The sequence below is a fragment of the Camelus dromedarius genome, chromosome 1, assembly GCF_036321535.1.
Source record: "Camelus dromedarius isolate mCamDro1 chromosome 1, mCamDro1.pat, whole genome shotgun sequence".
Taxonomy (NCBI): domain Eukaryota; kingdom Metazoa; phylum Chordata; class Mammalia; order Artiodactyla; family Camelidae; genus Camelus; species Camelus dromedarius.
In genome coordinates, this window is record NC_087436.1 from 44,064,940 (window position 1) to 44,084,199 (window position 19,260).

Below are 19,260 nucleotides of genomic sequence, written 5' to 3' on the forward strand. Positions count from 1 at the left end.
AGTTACTCCCCCTATTCTGTTCCACACAGTACTCTTTGGAAAGTAAAAGCCCATACTTAAGGGGTGAGGAGTTATGCTCCACCTTCTTGAGGGGGCAGTATCTACATAAATTATTTGGAATTCTTCTGGACAGGTTTGTCCCTTCTCATTAATTTATTTATATAATCATGTATTTATATCAGGATGAACTCATGGATATTTATTTTATACTTTGGGTGTAAAATACTACTTCATATATTTTCTTGCTCAAATTGGTCAAGCCTTGGTCATTGGAAATGCTTTCAATTGCTTTTTGTACCACTTCTGTATGTATGTGTATGTGAGTGTGTGTGTGTGGTGGGGGGGGGAAGAGAGAGAGGTTGATTTAGCACTTCCTTAATTTCTGACACTACAGGATATCCCAGGCTCATCCTGTATATTCACTGCTCAGCCCTAGAAGCAGCCATTTCTCCAGGAAGGCTGGGTTCCTTTTAGTAGAAGATAGTATTAGAAACAAAGATCTGGGTGCTGGTGTACTGATTACCACTGGGTTGTGTTACTTCTAGGTGCTCTCAGTTTGGAAATACATGAGTGTCTACTGCAAGGGAGCAAAGTCTTTTCCTCTGTCCTCGTAGGGTCAATAGCTGGGTGTATGAAATAAATTGACAGGCAGATTAACAGGAGAAAAGGTATACAGATTCATTAAATTTTGATATTTCACGCATGGGAGCATCACAGAAAAAAATGAACCCCTCCCCCCAAATCAGTGAGATTGAGAACTTATATACCATATTAATAGGGGAAGGGGAGTGGGGATGTAGGTAATTTAGGAAATGATTTTTAAGAAGGATGAATGGGCCCTTAGAAGAATAGATGGGAGGCACGATGGTTTGTGACAAAGTCTGGCTTTGGTGTCCACTAGTCTCCTCTCCTGTAATAGGAGTCAGTGTTGCCTGGTTGATGAAACTCCTGGTGAGAGGATTTATGAAAACTGAGTTCCTTTTAAAGAATCTGTCTTTAGGCAGATAAGGGGCATTCAAAGAAAGCCTCTCCCTGTATTTGCTGTTATTCAAGTTCCTTGGGCTCAAAATAATCAATGTACCAAAGTGGTATATTTTGAGGTGGCATGTCTTGAACTCTTTCAACACTAATCCCTTGTATAAACTCACATCTATGCTTATTTCTTATTTATTTAAGCTAAACATGAATTTATACTGATGTTCCTTGCTGTGTAAAGAAAAAAGTTGGCAGCAGATGGTGTCTTACAGCACATTTCATTTCAGTCTTGCTGTGATTATATGTGCCAAATCTATTAAAAAAATCACTGTCCATTCTCTGGGCTTTCTCTGAAGATTAAATTGCATTGAAAAACACAGTTCTATGAGGAACAAAGACTTGCACAGAATTGGAAGTGAGGTAAACATTAGAGAAAATAGAAGAGCCAGGCAGGTGGAGGAACAGCCGTGCTCTTAGACAAGATGGCAATGGAGATATGAAATATGAAGTTCAGATATACTTCGAGGATTCACTAGAACCATTTATCCTGGTATGACCATTTCTCACAGGCACTGATGAAGACATGTGACTCATTTCATGAAGAGGTAGTTTTAGCAGCAGTTCGTCTTGGTTTGGCGGAGATGAAGCAGTAGCTCCAAGCACTGGTGAATGATATCAGTAAAGCACCTGCAATTTAAAACGAGTATTAAAGTTCGGGTCCTTTTGTGTCTAAATCCTTTTGCATTAGAAAAATAATGTCCTCTTTGTTAGCGTAGGTCTTTTGCAAGCCAGGTTGGTGGCAAAAATCCTTTGTTATCAACTTGGGTGTCAGTGATATGATAAGGAAAGGAAGAGCACAGTATCTTTCCATTACAGAGGGAGGAGATTGTGATGATCAGGATCTTGGCACAGACCTCTCAAGAAATGTTCTTTACAACTTGAAAAAGGAAGAAATGCCTGAGGAGAGCCGTATTTTGCCAACATTAGCTCTATCTGAGCATCTTACAAAAACATCTGAAAGCATAAGCTAACAGTTAAGGAAAATGTGGGAGAACCAGTTTTGAAATGCACTAGGAGATGGCACTAAAGATATGCCATAGTTTATTATAAAACATTCATATCCACAAACATCTGATTTGAGAAACTTTCACTTTTCAGGTAGGGAGAATTGAAAGAAAAGAAAATATGAGAGAGAAACACAGGATGAAGCAATAAAATTGAAGACTTGCTAAAATAAAGATTAATTAAGATGATAATATGCTTTTAGCATGTGTTTGCAGACTGAAAAGATAAGACTTTATGAACAAATTAATTATACTCTTTTAAATACTATATATTAATAATCTTTACTGGGTTATACTACCTACTTGGGTATAGAATGTATCCATGTATACTGGCATGTCCTGGCTTAAAAAAATTTTTTTTGGGTGTGAAGGTAGTTAGGTTTATTTATCCATTTACTTATTACTTAATGGAGGCACTGGGGATTAAACCCAGGACCTCCTGCATGCTAAGCACAAGCTCTAACACTGAGCTATACTGTCCCCCCCATCCTGGATTTTTTATGTGAGAGTACTAGTGTACAATTATATTTATCTTGGTGAAACATTTCTAATGCACATTGAAAACATAATGTAATATAACATAAACCAGCAGATTAGTCTGAAATTTCAGTTTGGAATCAAAGCGATATACTTTTTGTGATTCTGTAAACATAGCATAATGCTCTTGGCCTATGCAATGGAGCAAAACTTACAAAAGTATTTTCAGAGCTGATTTCATTTTGTAAATTGTTCACATCCACAGGAGAATTGTGTATGCTTTGGTGAGTGCAACAGAAAATGCATGGTATTGTAGTAAGTAGATGTTTGGAGAAAATGTCTCACTAAAGAAGGTGTGGCTGCACAGAGCACATTTCATTTCTATTCAGCTCTTTAGATTCTTCATTCCTTATTTTTATGATCATTTTGATTCATGACAAATAGCTGAAACTAACAACAGAATTCACAAAAATTTCAATTATGAGGAATTGTGAATCAGCATTGTAACAGAATTCCTTTGTATTTATCTATCTTTTGGCAGCAATAAAATAATCAGCTTCTATGGCTCTGAATGTATCCTTGGATAGTGAAGAATGTCCTCTCTTATGTGTGAATGTGTATATTTAATGACTAGCATGTATTGAAAGCTTGCTTTGTGTAAGGCACTATGAAAGGATATGCAATAATTTATTAGTCTTATGTAGAATGACCCCATTTTACAGGTGAGAAGCTTGGAGTTTAAAGAGATGTGGGTATGACTTATATAAATTTTATAGTTAGTAAATGGCAGAACCAAGTCTTAGATACAGGCCTGACATAAAGAGAGATTTTTATCTGAAAGTTTGTAGGTTGTTCTAATATCTTCCTATAACCAAAGGGGGAAATCAGGCCTAAACAATCTTATAGTTTTAGTATGTAATTGGCTTGGGGACACGGTCTTGTTTGATCTTGCTCACTCCTAAGATTCCAGGGATAAAAATAGCAGCTAATATTATACCTAGAGGCCCCTAAGATGTTCTGGGCCAAGACTGGAGAAAGTTCTTTTCAAGTGCCTACTGAATTACCAAATTTGGCTGCTGAGACCTTTTGTGTTAAAAATAAATAAAAAAGCCATGATTAGGGCCTAATCTCCAAGTCATAAACCAGTTGCAATAGTGTGTTGGGGGCAAGAGGAATATGGTTTCTTTACAAGTGAGTTCTCCTCTGCCATTGAAATTCTTATTTTAAACATGTTCCCAATGTTTGAGAATTAAAACTAGTTAGAAACTTGGGGAAGGGGCCAGAGAGCACAAAGCACTTACCTGCATCTAGGCTTGAACCTACCCAGCTCCCAAGACATACCCTTAATGTCTTGTGAGGCCCCAGGGGAGTTAGCATAAATTTTGGTGTAAGCAGTTGACATATACAAAATTTCATGGATTTCCTACTCTTAATTTTAAGTAATGGGCTTTTCTGTGAATCATTTTCTCACCTGTTCGTAATAACTTCAAGCCTTTTTTTGAATTCTGGGCATACTGTTCAGTCAACTAAAACTTTATCGTAACTGAAGACCTGAATCTCGTAACAGAAGCAGGCAGCACAACAGACTAAAGGCTGTACCTCTGTTCAGAAAAATTTTTAAATTTATCTTGATCAATGAGTTTATAATTTGAATTAGTCATCTTATTCTGTACTCTGAAGAGTGGGGTTCGTGGAAGTGACTCAGAGATCATGGAGGGTGAGGTGAGAATTGAGTCTATAATGGATGGTGTTTTGTGCTGTGCAGATCCTCCCTTCAGAACCACAGGATTTACTGTGATAGCTGCTGGAATACTGCTAGTGACAGCCCCCAGCTGTCAGCCATCTCTGGCAATGACTTTTGGCTGAAGAGATCTCCCTTATCCCAACTATAGGTCAGTCCTTAAGGCCATTCCTGTTTGAGAGCACCCCATAGAGGCCTTGCTGTAACTGTACTGAACTGCCCAATTCTAATTCCTTTACTTCCTTCACAGGTGCTCACTTTAGAGCACTCCCTAGTAAATTTCCTGCATGCTAATTTTTTTCCCAGAGTCTACTTCCCCGGGAATTTGGAACTACAGCAAAATCAATTATAGCAGCGCTGCTTTTATCATTTATATATATTGGGTATTTATGTAAGATTTCACTCAAAGCAAACCAAACTAAACACCTTTTAACAATTAAACAAATACTTCACCTTATCATTATAGTTTTGTACAAGACCAATTTATTTAAGTTAATCGTTCCAAACCAACATCTAAGGTGTGTTTTCCTTTTGTAATTGTTTCTTCTTAACTTTTATTTGTATATTGCATTTACACATATACTTTTGTGCCTTTTAAAGCTGAAAATACATTAAATAATAGTCATTAATATTTTTGATATTACATATGTAATAACCAGGAAAATATTTTACAGAAGCAATCATGACAGACCAGAGCAGAGCATTCAGTAGATCGCACATATTCTCAAATACTGAAGATTTTTAAATATCCCACTCTCCAACCCCAAGAATAATTCTTATTAAATTTTGTCTCAAACCAACTATAGTATAAATAAATATATTGCATATAGAATTTTCATTCTTCTATTAAAAAAATCTCATATTAAAAAATAAACCATCAACTAGCCTCTTATAATATGGGGTAAACTAATAACAAAAAAGGTCCATGGTCTTATGATAAAAGTCACTGTATTCTATGGTGCTTTGGAAAACTAGCAAGGAGATTTCTAACTAATTCAGTTGATGAAAGGTTAAATGTTGAAAGTTTAACTGCTGAAATGATAACAACTCAAATTTAGTATGCATGTGAAGGCCCAAGTTCTGGATTTTAGCAGGCTCCTGCAAAGCTCATCAATAATTCTAACTTAAAAAAAAAAAAACTGTCAAGGCAACATAAAGAAGAAATATAGCTTTGATGCCTAGGTTGATCTTGATCTGGATTTTTCCACCATTCTATTGCCTGGGAAGCAATACACATAGCAGGCCTTGGCTTTCTGCTCCAGCAGTGGGGATGAGGAGAATAAAGCTCTGTTCACTCTCAGGTGACACTTGATGTGTCACCAATTAACTGATAAGTGGAACACACTATATAGGATTCGGAAGGGAGACTCAGAATGCAGGGTTGTGAAAGTATTATTTATTAGAAAGAATAACAAAGTATTCTATATACATATTATTTAACATATATGATCCTGGCTACTAGGACATTCTAGTAATGAATTATTATGGAGCCTAAAGTACCAAGCTTAGATAGCTCAAAATTCCTGCTCACACTTAGGAGATTAAAAAAAATTTAAACTTTAGTAGATAAAGGTCTATTGAAAAATACTGGAAAAATATGTAATTTAGGTAGCATGAGTGACCATATGCATCCTGGAGAAATAGTGACTCTACCAAGCACAGCATTGAAAATACATTTTCTCCTAAAAAGTGCAAGCATATAGTAGCAATACTATGTATTTATGCAAATAACAGCAATATTCTTCCATCAAAAGTGAATAAACTTTATAAAGAACGTATACATCAATCCACTCTCTTTATGCACAGTAAGTACATTTTGCAGTCAAAAACTTCTAAACTCTAGATTTTCTTTGTTAATACACTGAATAAATGAAGCTGATTTATTTATTCATTTGACAGAGTTTTAAGCACATACTGTATGCCACGCATCGTGTTAGGCAATGCAGTTATGAACACCATAGACATGTTTTCTGCCGTGATGCCTGTTGTTTAATGGAAGAAGTGACCATAAGCATTTACAATATAGCATGACAAATGTTGACAGGAGAAATACAGAGTCCTCTGAAAGCACAAGAAGTACCGAAACTGGATTTGAAAGAGTCGCAGAAATTTTCCCGGAGGCCATGATGTCTAAATTGAGGCCTTAAAGCTGTGGAGATGTTGGTCAGTTTGGTGGTGAAGGGTTCAAGAAAGAAGGTAGAGCATGCACAGAATTCTGGAAGTGAGAAAGTGTGTCTCCCTCAACTGAAAAACAAAAGCAATATAGTGGAAAGGGAGGGTGGTGGTACAGGGAGATGAGGTACACAAGAACCAGTTCATGAAGGGTCTTGTAAAACATATGAAGCAGTAAGGATTTTATCATAATTGCAACACGAAGCCATTGAAAAGATTTAGGCCCAGGAAATCAGACATACATTTTAGAAAGATTATTCTGACTATAAAGTGGGAAAACAAAGGCAAGGAGACCAAGGAAGATTCTGATAGCAATCAATGTATGATGGTATGGAATAAGTCAGTGATACCAGGAATGGAGAGAAGTGGAAAGATTAAAGATATTTTTAGGAAGTAAAAGAGACAGGGCTTGGTGATTGGCTATATGTGGGCAGTGTAGGAGAGGATTGTGTCATTTGCTGAGAATGGAAACACAGGAAGAAGAAAAGATTTGGGAGAAGGCTGCTGAGTTCCCTTTTTGGATGTATTGAATTTGGGGTACTAAGGGATAAGCAAGTACAAATGTTGGGCAAGCAAGTGAATGTATGGATCTTGTATTCTGTATAGAACTCTCTGAACTGGAGATGCAGACTGGAGAGCTGTTAGTATGAAACGGTAACTAAAGCCATGGGAGTGGTGTATTGCCCAAGGCAATGTGTAGAGTGATGAGAGAACAGGCTGAGACACCAAAGATTAAGGGTAGTGCAGAGAAAGAGGACTTAAAAATACCCTCAGTCTAGCAATAATCCTGAAGCCATAATTTGTGCATTAGTTTATATTCTCCTTGGCCAAGTGTAGTGCTAGAAGTACTAACAGGTATAAAAATCTTGATTTTTTTCTCTTCTTTCACCTTTGTAAAGCTCTTAATTGGGAATGAAAACATTTAAAATAAATTGAAGTCAATAAACATTTGTAAAATAACTGTTAAAATATAATCTACAAAACCAAACAGCCCTTGATTGCTCAATACATAGCTTTGATTATTTTGTGCTTTCTACTTGACAACAGACCTTTACTTCTGCTGTAACTTGCCCTCCATCAGCTCTGTAACTGTTTCTTATTTCCTGATCATCTGGATAGTCTATAGTGGATTTGCAGCTCAGTGACATCCCAGAGAGATTTTCTCTGATCAAAACATGTGATTAAATAGAGATATATGTTGGTCAGAAGACAGTCATGGTTCATATTTCTCACAAGGAAAAAATACAAATACAGTTTTGGATGGGTTGATGGGGACTTGCCTTTATATGCTTCTTTTATATTTGTAGGAGTAGAAGGGAAATGCGGCCTCCCAGGCTAATCAGTGGTGTGCTGATATATGTTTAACAATTGGCTTGCCAGGGAAAAAGAGTCCTAGTTTGTCGTGTTTGCAATTTTCTAGTGTAAATATTGCCCCCATACACAATTTCAAGCTACCAACTTGATGTCACTGAAGGCAGAGTAGGGAAAAAAATGTATACAGTTGGTTCCTGCAAGCCAATGCAAGCTGACACCAGCACACTACGAGACCAAGAATGACCTGACTGGTGGCCAGGAATGGGAAACTACCTTATACATGATAGCTTAAGATATGAGAGAACTAAATTCTACAAAATACTGAGTTTTTACTTTAATGAAAATGGATTTATTCATCTATAGTCAGCTTATTTGTAGGTCTTGACCTTTTCCCTTTGAATTAAGGGCTGGCAGTATGAGCGATATATACACCAATAATCTAATAATACAGCATTGTGACTTCTAGCTCTTATTCATAGCAATAATAGTTTCTAAAATTGGCTTGTATCTGAGATTGAAAAAATTGAGAATTATGTTCGATCTAATTCCTTATACCTTGAAGCAAAGAAATGACCAATTTCTCTTCATTTGAGGCTGTCAGTATAATCTGCATTCTAATATATTTCATCAAAGAAAATATTTTATTTCCATCAAATAAGAAAGTTTGTTTTTTCCCTATAAAAGCAAATAATTTGATGGCATACTACTATAACTAATAATATGTGCAGAAAGAAGAGCAGCAAAATGTCTCATTTCTTTATAGAATTTAATATATACCCTATTAACAGCAGTGTGCAGATACATAGTAATTGACAGTATATTAAATAATTACCATTAAAAGTTAATTTTAAAATATTTTCAATATTAGACACTGGTGGAACCAGAGCTGTTATACACACTATCTTTTTTACATTCCAAGAGGAAATTAAAATTCCTGGTAGTATTAGAAAAAATGCACTTTTGAATATTTAATGTAGATATACAAAATCTCATGACTTCTATTAAAAACCTTGCAATTCTACTGCACACAAACGAAGAGACCTTTTCAAATAATTTGCACTTATACCGAGTTCATAAAGGTTACTATAAAAATATTGCAAACCCAATAAAAACACAATGATATAGTACAAGTCTTTCTTTCTAAGTCAGACTGTAAAAGATATGTATTTATACAAATGCACAAACTTTTTAGTGCTCTCTGGTATTTTTATTTGGGATTTTCTAATTTTAGAAATCTAAATTGAACATTTTCATCAATTTTCTGCTTCAGAATGGAAGACAGTGAGAACTTGTACAATAAATTTTAAAAACAGGATTGGGTAAAAACTTTATAAAGTAGAAGAGTAAACACTTTACACACTTTGGTTATTGCCCTGCCAAAGATTAAAAATGCCCTATTGTCCCAAGTCCTCTTATTTAACTTGAATTTCTAATTATCTTAACTACCTCTTTTTTGTCTACATAGAAACTCTTTGAGATGAAAGTGTAAAGATTTTAGGTTCTCTAACAAAATTCAAACTGTCACAAGCCATTTCCATTTTCTAAGTGTATTTAAAGAAATATTTATTTCAATATAAAACCCCAAAGTGCTGAATTAAGACATTAATAACATGCCTGGGGCCAATTACTCATTTGGCTTTAGCCTTAAAGGAATATTATACAATTGGCTGTTGAGTTCCAAACTTAAGCATTTGGTTTTATACGTAATACTCTACTTCCTAATACAGATATCAAAGAAAATGAGCTGATTTTTAAAAAAAGAATAGTAAAGAATTTCAGCCATAATACAAACCAACTTTGGGGGGGGGGGGAAATCCATGCCAACATAGGAAGTAGATTTTTAAAATCTTACAATAATTGCTATAAAAGAACTATAAAATGTAAATTTCTGAAAAAAATACAATGAAATGTCTCTTTAGGAAAATACACAACTGGTTAGATACAATAATATATAGCATTACCATGGGGTGTAGCCAACTATGGACCTGGCTTATGAGACTTTAAAAATTCACAAAAAGTAATTAGCACCAAAATTGTCTAAAACTTCAAATGATATACTGAAGTGATTCCAAGCCCAAGTATTACATTATAAAAAGGTTACATTTAACTTGGGACGTTTCTCCAACAATAATAAATATATTTCTTTTCAATCTTTAGAAAATATGCTAGCTTTACTGATTTTCATCAAAATGTTAAGGTAGTGTATAGTAATTATCATTTACATTGGTCTGGGCTGAGCAGGGACAACAGAAATCCAAATTACTTCCAAATAATACGGGTTTTCTTTGGTGGGGGTTGGTGGGGAGCAATTCTCCAATTAAAACTTATTTTTAGCTCCTTGTTTCATCCTTTTTCTTCTAAATGTTTTATTGGAGCTCTTTACAAGACCTGTATTGCCCATTTTGAATTTCACATTCTATTTTCCCTGCTCACTTTTGGTGTTATTTAAGATCTGTCATGGGAATAGGGGTGTCTGAAAGTGGGCACAGATCACAGCAGATAATTTTGAGTAAGTTACAAAATATATATTCAACCCTATAATAATCAAGAGTTGAGTTTAATTTTAAACAACATCAACTTACAAATTTAGTTACAAAACAGCACACAATTTGAAACAAGGCAAACTTTTCAGCCTTCATGTAGTGAAATATAGAACTTCACTAATTACATATATGGCTACCAAATGTCAAACAACAGTTCATTTGGCCCTATTTTACTGTTGCACATAAATAATGACAAGGCAGAGAATAGCAACTAGTCCAAGGGCTGGTAGGCCAAGGAACCACAGCATAACCCAAAAGAAAATGACTATTACTGGTTCTACAATTTGTTCTCCAAAATACATCCTTGTGAAGCCCATGTTGATGAGGTTTTTGTTCAGTTCACCAAAAAGTGTTCCCATCTTTTTGTAGTCATCTCCAACAGGCTCGCCAGTGTGGTTTTGTGATTCTTCAATATCCTTTAAAAAACAAAACAAGACAAAACAAAACATAAACATAAAATGAGAAATAGATGAAGGTCTTTAAGAATAACAACTGTCATAGATCTTTTCTAATCTTCCCAAGTATATACTGGTCATACTTCTGATAATCATTCAATAATACTTGGGAATTGTCCTTTTGATTGTCATATAGGACAACTGTGTCTGTGCCCAAGAAAATGGAGAGCACTGACTTACTGATTTCTACGGAATCAACATTGACTGGACCCTCAACGAGATGATTTACAAGATGAAGGATATAGCTGATTCATTTCCATTCACTTTCTAGTTTCCTAGAATTGCACAAAGACAACTTCTTAAATGAAGACTCATGTTCATATTGCTCTTGTCAGTGACCATGATTTCAGAACCACCTTTTTCCTCTATTTTGAGGCAGGGCCCTGGATGGCTCTATCCTGGTAAGTAAGCTTCTTTTTAGACCACTCCTTTTGATACTGAGACTTCATGGAACCTAGCCTCAGCTGACTGGAGCAGGGCTTGCTGCTACTGTAAGCAATCCTCAGCTGTTACTGCTGTGATCTTTCAGTCTTAGCTGGAGAGCTAAGAACACTTCAGTGTAGGATCTTGCATAGTTTCCTGTCCAAATTCTACAAAAGTCCTAAATGCCTCTTATTAATCTCATCAGAAGAAACCTATAGTTTCCAGGTAGGAAGCATTTTGTACAATAAACCCAAAAGTCCATGTAGAGGTCAGTTCCCCAGAAAATGCTGATGTGTACCCAATTAAACATACCAAAAATTATATACTATTTCTATTACCTCTTAGTCTTACAACAATTAAGGCTTTCATGTTAGTTATTAAGCTACAGTCTCTCAGCTTCAAACCCACCCTTTGGAATCCTGCAGACATATCTGGCTCCCTGTTAGGCTCTGCCAATAGAGGAACTAGAGAGACACTGCACAGCTGGAGAAGGAAGAAGGGATTTGCTCTTTCTTGTTGGCCTCTCATGGGTTTCTTGGTCCTGTCAGTCTCACTCTAGCAATAGTTTACTCTGGCGGTGGTAGGACCTTCCAGTAGCAGCCACTGATTTCCATCTGGTGGCTTCTCAACACTTGCAAAATCACTCTCAATGTGCCTTCTTGAGATACCAGATCAAACTCGTGAGTTCCTCTTCCCCAGATACCTGCTTCCCAGGTCTATGATGTCCCTTCTTTGAGTCAGAAACCAGCACTAGGTGAGCAGTGATCAGTTCTTGGAAGTCTGAGCTCCATGGATGGGGCCTTCCCCAGTCTTCTCAGTTTTAGTAATTCCACCTCTTTTCTTTGCTTCCCCAGGCTTAGGAGTGGTAGCTTCTTCCTGTTGTTACTATCAGTGGCACTTTAGCCTACTTTAGTGCAGTGGTTTTTAAGCTTTAGCATAAGGTAGAATCCCCTGGAAGGCTTTTACGCACAGATTGCTGGCCCACCAGCAAGGTTTCTGATTCAGTCAGCCACAAGTAAGGCTTGGAGTCTGAGAATTTATTCTTCTAACAACTTTCCAGGAGATGCTTATGATTTTTTTTTTTTTTTTTTACCATCTTTGGATATCATGACCTTAATGTTTTCTTTTTGTCTTTTCTATTCTTCAGTGCTCACTTAACAATTCTTTGTATTAGATTATCTTTGTTAAAATAATTGATATAGTTTCTCTCTTCTCACTAGACCGTAATATAGTCACAAAAGCAAAACTATGTCATGTAGGTGACATAGTGGTAATTATAATTTATTAAATCTAATTTATCCTAGGAGTGATGATTCAAATCAGTAATTAGTTATTGAATATCTACTTGCTCATAGTAGGTGCAAGTTGGAAAATTACTCATGTTTTAAAAAAAGCTTTAGGTATAGGGTTTCACATATTAACAAGTAAGTATTAAATGCCATTAAGTATGTTGTCTATGCCAAAAAAAGTTAATTAGCTTAACTTGAGGCACTCTTCAAACATATGAATCAAACCTAGATTCCTTTAGTAAAAGCCAGAGCTTAATCATTTCAGAAATCAGTAAGTAAATAACTAAAAATATCATCATTAAAAATTTCTCTATCCTACACATACAGTTTAAAATACATATTTAAAAATAAAATAAAATAAAATACATATTTAAAGAAAGAGAGTGATGAAATCTAATTTTTATTTGCAATAGACAAAATGATTTTCAATATGACTTTAAGCTGGTCTTTTCCTGTATAATAGTAATTTATGTAGAGCACAGTGTCATTGATGAAATAGTAGAAAAAATGAGACTCAATGGGTCATCATTCTTAAGTCTACATTTTAAGTCTAAGGAGGAAATATTTTTGAGTTATAAGTACATATAATTTAATAACTTACTTTTCGATTTTCATTTTTACCAAAAAAAAAAAAAAAAGTGAGAAAAACAAAATGCTGTGGAGATACCTAGGGAGATAAAATCCAGGCTCAAACATTTACACTGAGTGTGACCTTGACCAAATTACTTCACTTTCCTGAGCTTCAGTTTTTCTAACCCACAAAATGGAATTTATATGAACCCTTTTTGATACTGATAATATCCTCTTGAATTATAATTTATTTGTTAACCCTTCCTTATTTTTTGTATTTTAACTTCTAAATTATTTTTTCCTTCACTCGTGCTAAAATTAGGTCAGTTTTATTTTTCTCAGCTTCCCATACTTTATAATATGTTCTGTGAGAATATACCACATTAAAAAAGAAAAACAAAAAATCTTGTTCTTTCCTGAGATTAAGCCTTTCTTTTCTTTACAATAGAACCTGAAGAGTCCTTAATTTAGTTTGTAATTCTTCTGGTCTCTCAACTCTCTCTTTTACTCCAGGGTCTAGAATTGTATCATTTCTGGCCTCTTTTTTTCATTTTTTTATTCAAGTTTTTTTTCTTTTTTACTACCTCCAATTTCTTTTAATCTATGCACTTATTTTGTACTTTGGGGTTTTCTGTTGTTACTGAAGCCTTTTTAAGACTTTTTCAGTGTTTTTGTGGTTTCAGTACAAAGTAAGTACCCTAATCTGAAGCAGTTTTTTCTGAAGATTTACTTTAAATTCTTCTACATTCTGCTTGTGGGTTTTTCAGGGGAAGAAGTAGGTGTTGCAACACTTAAGTCAAAATAGGCAATTAGTTAACTCCTGGAGGCCAAGTGGGGAGGCAGCAGTGAATCACACCATCTCAGATCCTGGGAACAGCTGGTGGGGCAGAGATTAGAAGTGGAAAACCCAATAAGGACTGGTCTGGGTGTGCTGTGGCTGCTGCAGCCTGCTGCTTCTCTTTTTTTTAATGTGAAAACTTTCAAACCCACAACATTAGAAAAAGTACTACAATGAACCCCTAAGTATGTATGAGCCAGATAAAATAATTACTAAAACTCTGTCACTTTACTGAAGCACTTCTTAATCTGGGTAATCTAAAGAAGAGGAAAAAGGCAAAGTCACTAGAAGAATGCCTACAAGTGGCATCTCTTCACAAATGAAGTTCTGTCGAAACAAAGATATCCAGCAGTTAATTGGATGGGGGTTCAAATAATCCTAAAGGAAAGACACTTAAAAACATGGAAGAGAAAAAAGGCAGCATTCTTGGATCACTGACATTATAGTCAATCTTACTACAGTATTTTCTGTATCCAGGGTATCCCCTCAATACCACAGTCCTACATTCTTTAGCTCCCTTACATATTTGATCTCTGAAAAAAGAAAAGCTATGTAAACACATTTTCCTTTTTTATAGAATGAGTACATTTAAGACAGTGAAATGAATATCACTATCTTTTTTTTTGTTTTTTGTTTTATATCTTTCTTCACTGTTTATAGCATACTTGAAGGTGAGTTTATTCAGCATAAAATTGCTCAAAATTTTATTTTCATCTTGTATAAAAATTTAAACAAGGTAAAGCTATTTGCAGCAGTTTAGTACATTTTTCATAGCCCTTTCGAGGTATTGAAGACTAGAATTCAGATTCAATTGTGAAAAAAGACTTAAGAGAATTAAGAGAAAGAATTAAGAGAAATGCTTAGCACAGCTGCAATACGGTTAAAAATCAACCACAGACACATACAGAAACACTTCACCCATAAAACAATATACCAGTGCAGAAATGCAAATGGCATTCCCCCAACCCCTGTTCTACCATTAATCACTTTATGTCTTTGCCAAATTTTATTCTTTGTATGTGAGGTCCCAATGGAAGAACATTTATCAAATGCACAGTTTCCTTCATGGTCATATAATAGTACTAACTATGACATGCACATTAAAAAGGATTCTCACCAAAATAGTAATATTATTATTTTTGTCCATAATTAATGACATAGGGGTGTTAGAATTGATTGAAAATCCTTCTTAAAAGAACACAGAATTAGTGACGAGAAATTAAAGGTGAATCCTTAAATAAATTGTAGGATTTTTAGGAGAGAAGGATCCGTAAAGATAATTAAATCAAAGTCTCTCACTTTAGAAACAAAAAAATAAGAGGTTAAGTCACACAGCTTAACAAAAAACACAAGTTTTGAAAGCAAAGAGGATAGATTCAAATCTTTCTCTGTCGTGTAGACAGGGCAAATTACTTAACCACTGACCCTCAGTTTTCTTATGTATAAAAGGGGCATTTATCTACCTCATAGAGTTGTGATAATAAAATAAGGAAACATGAAAAGCTTTTAGAATACACACAATAATCACTCAATATACGGTAACTACTATTACTATACTTTCGGTCGAATTTATGTTTTGTGATTTTTATTTCTAATCTCTTTCTGTTGTAATATGCTGTCTGAGAGAATAAATACCTTAGTGATCATCTTTCTCATGATAATTAAATTCAGTTGTGTTTTTCTTAAGTGTTATGACAATTTAATTATATAGAAGTAGAGGGGGGATGTTTTCTATGGCACATCCTTACCTTACGGAATAATCCATGCACATTAGTGTGGCAGAACCTGCTTATTCACTTTAAGAAGAGTGCAAGCTACAGTCTATAAACAGGCTTTTACTGACTGGGTGACAATTTAAGATTGACTTTCAATTGCTTTCCCGTATACAGTATTGGAAATCTGCTATTTTTGCCTGTGTGCTTTTTATTCTACTTTCTTCTGCTGGTATTTCTTGATTTAACTTTGGGGAAACCTTCCCCTACCCACTCTTGGTCCATGTCTTTTGGCTGAATATGTCCCTATTCCCTAGTTCCAGGCCTGGCCAATCAGAACATTTCATTTCCTTGGGCATGTGATTAGTTAAGGAATGAGCATTACAATCCAAGACAAGCCAGTGAAAGCTCTACCTAAAACTTTTGCTGTAACTATTGAAAAAGAGACATTTTTTCCCCCACTGCTATTGGTTAGCTGGTAAGATGTAGGGCATCTTATTACAATAAGGGGAAAGCTTGCTATGAATGAAGCCAATATAAAGTAAAGCCAAGAAATGACATAGTTGATGTTGTGTGAATACTTGAATCCAGCTAGTGCATCTGCCTTTTTTTTTTCTTTAAATAACATGAGCCACTAAATTCTTGTTTTGTAAAATCTATTAAAAGTTGAAGTTTTGTCACTTGGAACCAAGAGTTCTGACTATACATGATGATGATGATAAAAAAATATTAAGAGCTACCATTAACTGAATGTTTACTATATGCTAGATACTGTGTTAAGCACTTTATATTCATTATGCCATTTAATCTTCATTTATTATAATAAGTATGATTAGTTAATTTAAAAGCCTGCATTCTTAACTATAGTGCACAACTTCCTCACTAATTTGGTTTTACTGTTTTATTGTACTAGCAATAATGAACATGATAAATGTATTAATAATAGTAAAAAAATAATGAGGGTTATGCAAGTGGAAATTTTTAGATATAACTTTCTAAAAGTTTTAAAAAACTACATAAGAATACATGGATACATGGTTATTATAAATATTCAGATAACACAAAAGGATACAGAGTAAAAGCTAAGATGCTGATTTCTTTTTGTCACTTTAGGTTAACCTTACCTAGCTATCAAGCAGAGCCAGACTCAATATCCCAAGCCCATGGAAATCCTAACTGGGAAGGTAAATTTATTTCAGTATACATTTCAAGATGTATAATGAGCAAAAGGGAGACAATTTTTAGGTAGCACATAGTAATCTGTGAATTTAGGTTCATTAAATGAAGAAATGAATGAATGAATAATTCCTAAATCTTCTTTCTGCAACCTCTTCTCCTTTGAACTTGTTTATTCAACTATACGTTTCACCTGCTATCCAAAAGTAGCGTGTTCCTATGAAACCTTTCGTAAGTCAAGATGGAGTAAAGCGAAGAAGCAATTCTCTTAGGACACATCTTGCTAATGGATACATAAAACAAACTGAGAAAAAGCACAGATGCTCACAGACACAATTCAAAGCTATGGTGGCCTGATGCTGAGATGCTGAGTGTAGTTCCCCGGAAAGGAGTTTGGTGGGGTCCCTCTATAGCTACTTGGGATGTATGCTGTTTCTGTAACAGCTCACTGCAAAACAAATGTTGAGCACTCTTTTCCCTTTACACCTTTTTTTCTTACAAGCAAAATCCTCTTTGGACTTCTTTTGATTATTGAAAGCAGGAACAAACTAATGAAGGTCTTTCATAAAAGTGAAGTGGTGGAAGGCAAATTTTTAAAAAGCAGGGAATACCTGTACTCCATTGACTGTTTTTCGACTTCACTAGGATTGTAGTCCAGTCTCTAACTTCTCTCAATCCACTTACCCTCTTCCTTCTTCAGTCTCCTCATTCAGCTTGAGCTCTATGACCCTAATTTTAATAAAATTTTAAACAATTTTGTCTCATAGGGCAAAACCCTAATCTCGGAGTAACAATTATTTTCTGTGTCTGCACCTGAGTGTGGTGCTCTGGAAAGTCACACGATAGGGTACCAATAGTTTACGACAACACTAAACAGATCCTCAAATACATTCCTTCTTCATTTCTCTGCTCACCTCTTTTTTTTTTTTTTTCTCTGCTCTCTACAAAGACTACTTCAAATCTCTTCTTTTAAAAATCTTGAGCTACCTCCTACTCCTGTCTTTATCCCTCTCCTTCAGCAAATTACCGGACCTTCTATTTCTCAGGAAAAAGAAGCAGTCAGCAGAGTGTCCTTAACTTTGTGATACTAAAAGTATCAACTGCCAAAGTTTATGTCCATCTTCCTTGTATTCTCTTTTGTTACAAATAAAGAAATAAGGAAGTACTCCTCCATCTTTGTCCACTTCCTCTTACCCATGCTTACGCTTACATCCTTTCCTACCTTATAGTATCCCTTCTCCATTATCCCTCTGTCTCATATTTATTCAGTCTTCCCCACTCAATTGGCTCCTTTTCATCAGTATTTATACATTTATACATCTTTCCCCCTTAATTCATCTAAGCCACATTGTCCTCTAGCTTTGCCTTGCCTTTTCTTCTTCATAATCAAACTCTTTGAGATAATTCACTTTGCTTGTATCCAGTTCTTCATCTTTATCAGGAACTGTGAAGGGACTGATATTTTATCCTACTTGCATGTTAACAAGTTAGCCTATCATGGTTTCATGGATATTGGCAAAAGACATAAGCCTCCTGGGTCTGAGATAAAGGACTTTATTACTCATGCCACAGGAAGCAGCCCAAGTTTCATGTTGATGCTGGTTTCCTCCTAAGTCCCACAGGGTGATAGTGGCATAGGTAGATGCTGCATGTAGTGGATTTGTGTCACAGCTGAGGAACTCTGAGCTTAGGGAATGCTTATCTTTTATAACGGGCTGTAAGCAAATCTGCCTGACCTTTGTCCCAGAGGGAGACATCATCTTTATTATATTGGAGAGCAAACAAATCTGCCATCTATTCCTCAAGGAAACACTATTCCTATCTTTCAAGTTTGTTCACTTAACAAACATCCTTGAAAAACAGTCATGAACAGAAGTTCTCAGTGCAAGAGATCCATGGAGAATTGCTCCCAACAATCTTCTGTTCAGACCTCAACCTACTCCAGTCTGGCTTCTGTCCCCATCATACCACCAAAACAGGCCTTGAAAAGGTTACCAATAAACTGCCACATCAATAAGTTAGAGAGTTTTCAGTTCTTATTTTATTCAACCCCTAAGCAGCATTAATGATAACCATTTTTACTTTTCTTTTGAATTATATGATATCACATCCTCCTGTTCTGTTTTCATCCCTCTGGCTGTATCTTTCTCAGCCTGCTCTGTCGGTTCATCATCCTCAATTAGCTATTAAATATTGATCCTCAATCTCTGGTCTTAAGCCCTCATCTCTTTTTTCTTCCATATTTTCTTCCCACATAAGCTCATCCAAATCTTACAGTTTCAGTTACCAACAATAAATCAGTTATTTAAATACTATATTCAGCTCAAACCCTTCTTCTGCACCCGTATATTCAACTGCCTTCTCAACAGTTACACTTGGATATCTTGAATATACTTTAATGTTCATCAGGTCCAAGGTCAAACCTATGATCTTCCTCCTCAAAACTGGTCTTCATTCAATGAACAGATTCTCAGGAATAAAATCCATCTTTAATTTCTACAATCCAGAAAC

At 35.3% G+C, this 19,260-nt stretch overlaps 1 protein-coding gene across 1 annotated transcript in view; it reads right to left on the minus strand.

Annotated features, from left to right (window-relative positions):
* Window positions 1-5,638: 5,638 nt before the first annotated feature.
* FAM241A (family with sequence similarity 241 member A) overlaps window positions 5,639-19,260 on the minus strand; it is a 31,143-nt gene continuing 17,521 nt past the window's right edge. Inside the window, exon 3 of the mRNA XM_031462379.2 lies at window positions 5,639-10,702. Within this exon, the coding sequence (XP_031318239.2) occupies window positions 10,457-10,702 (246 nt within the window). The 3' untranslated portion in view covers window positions 5,639-10,456. The remainder of the gene's footprint in view (window positions 10,703-19,260) is intronic.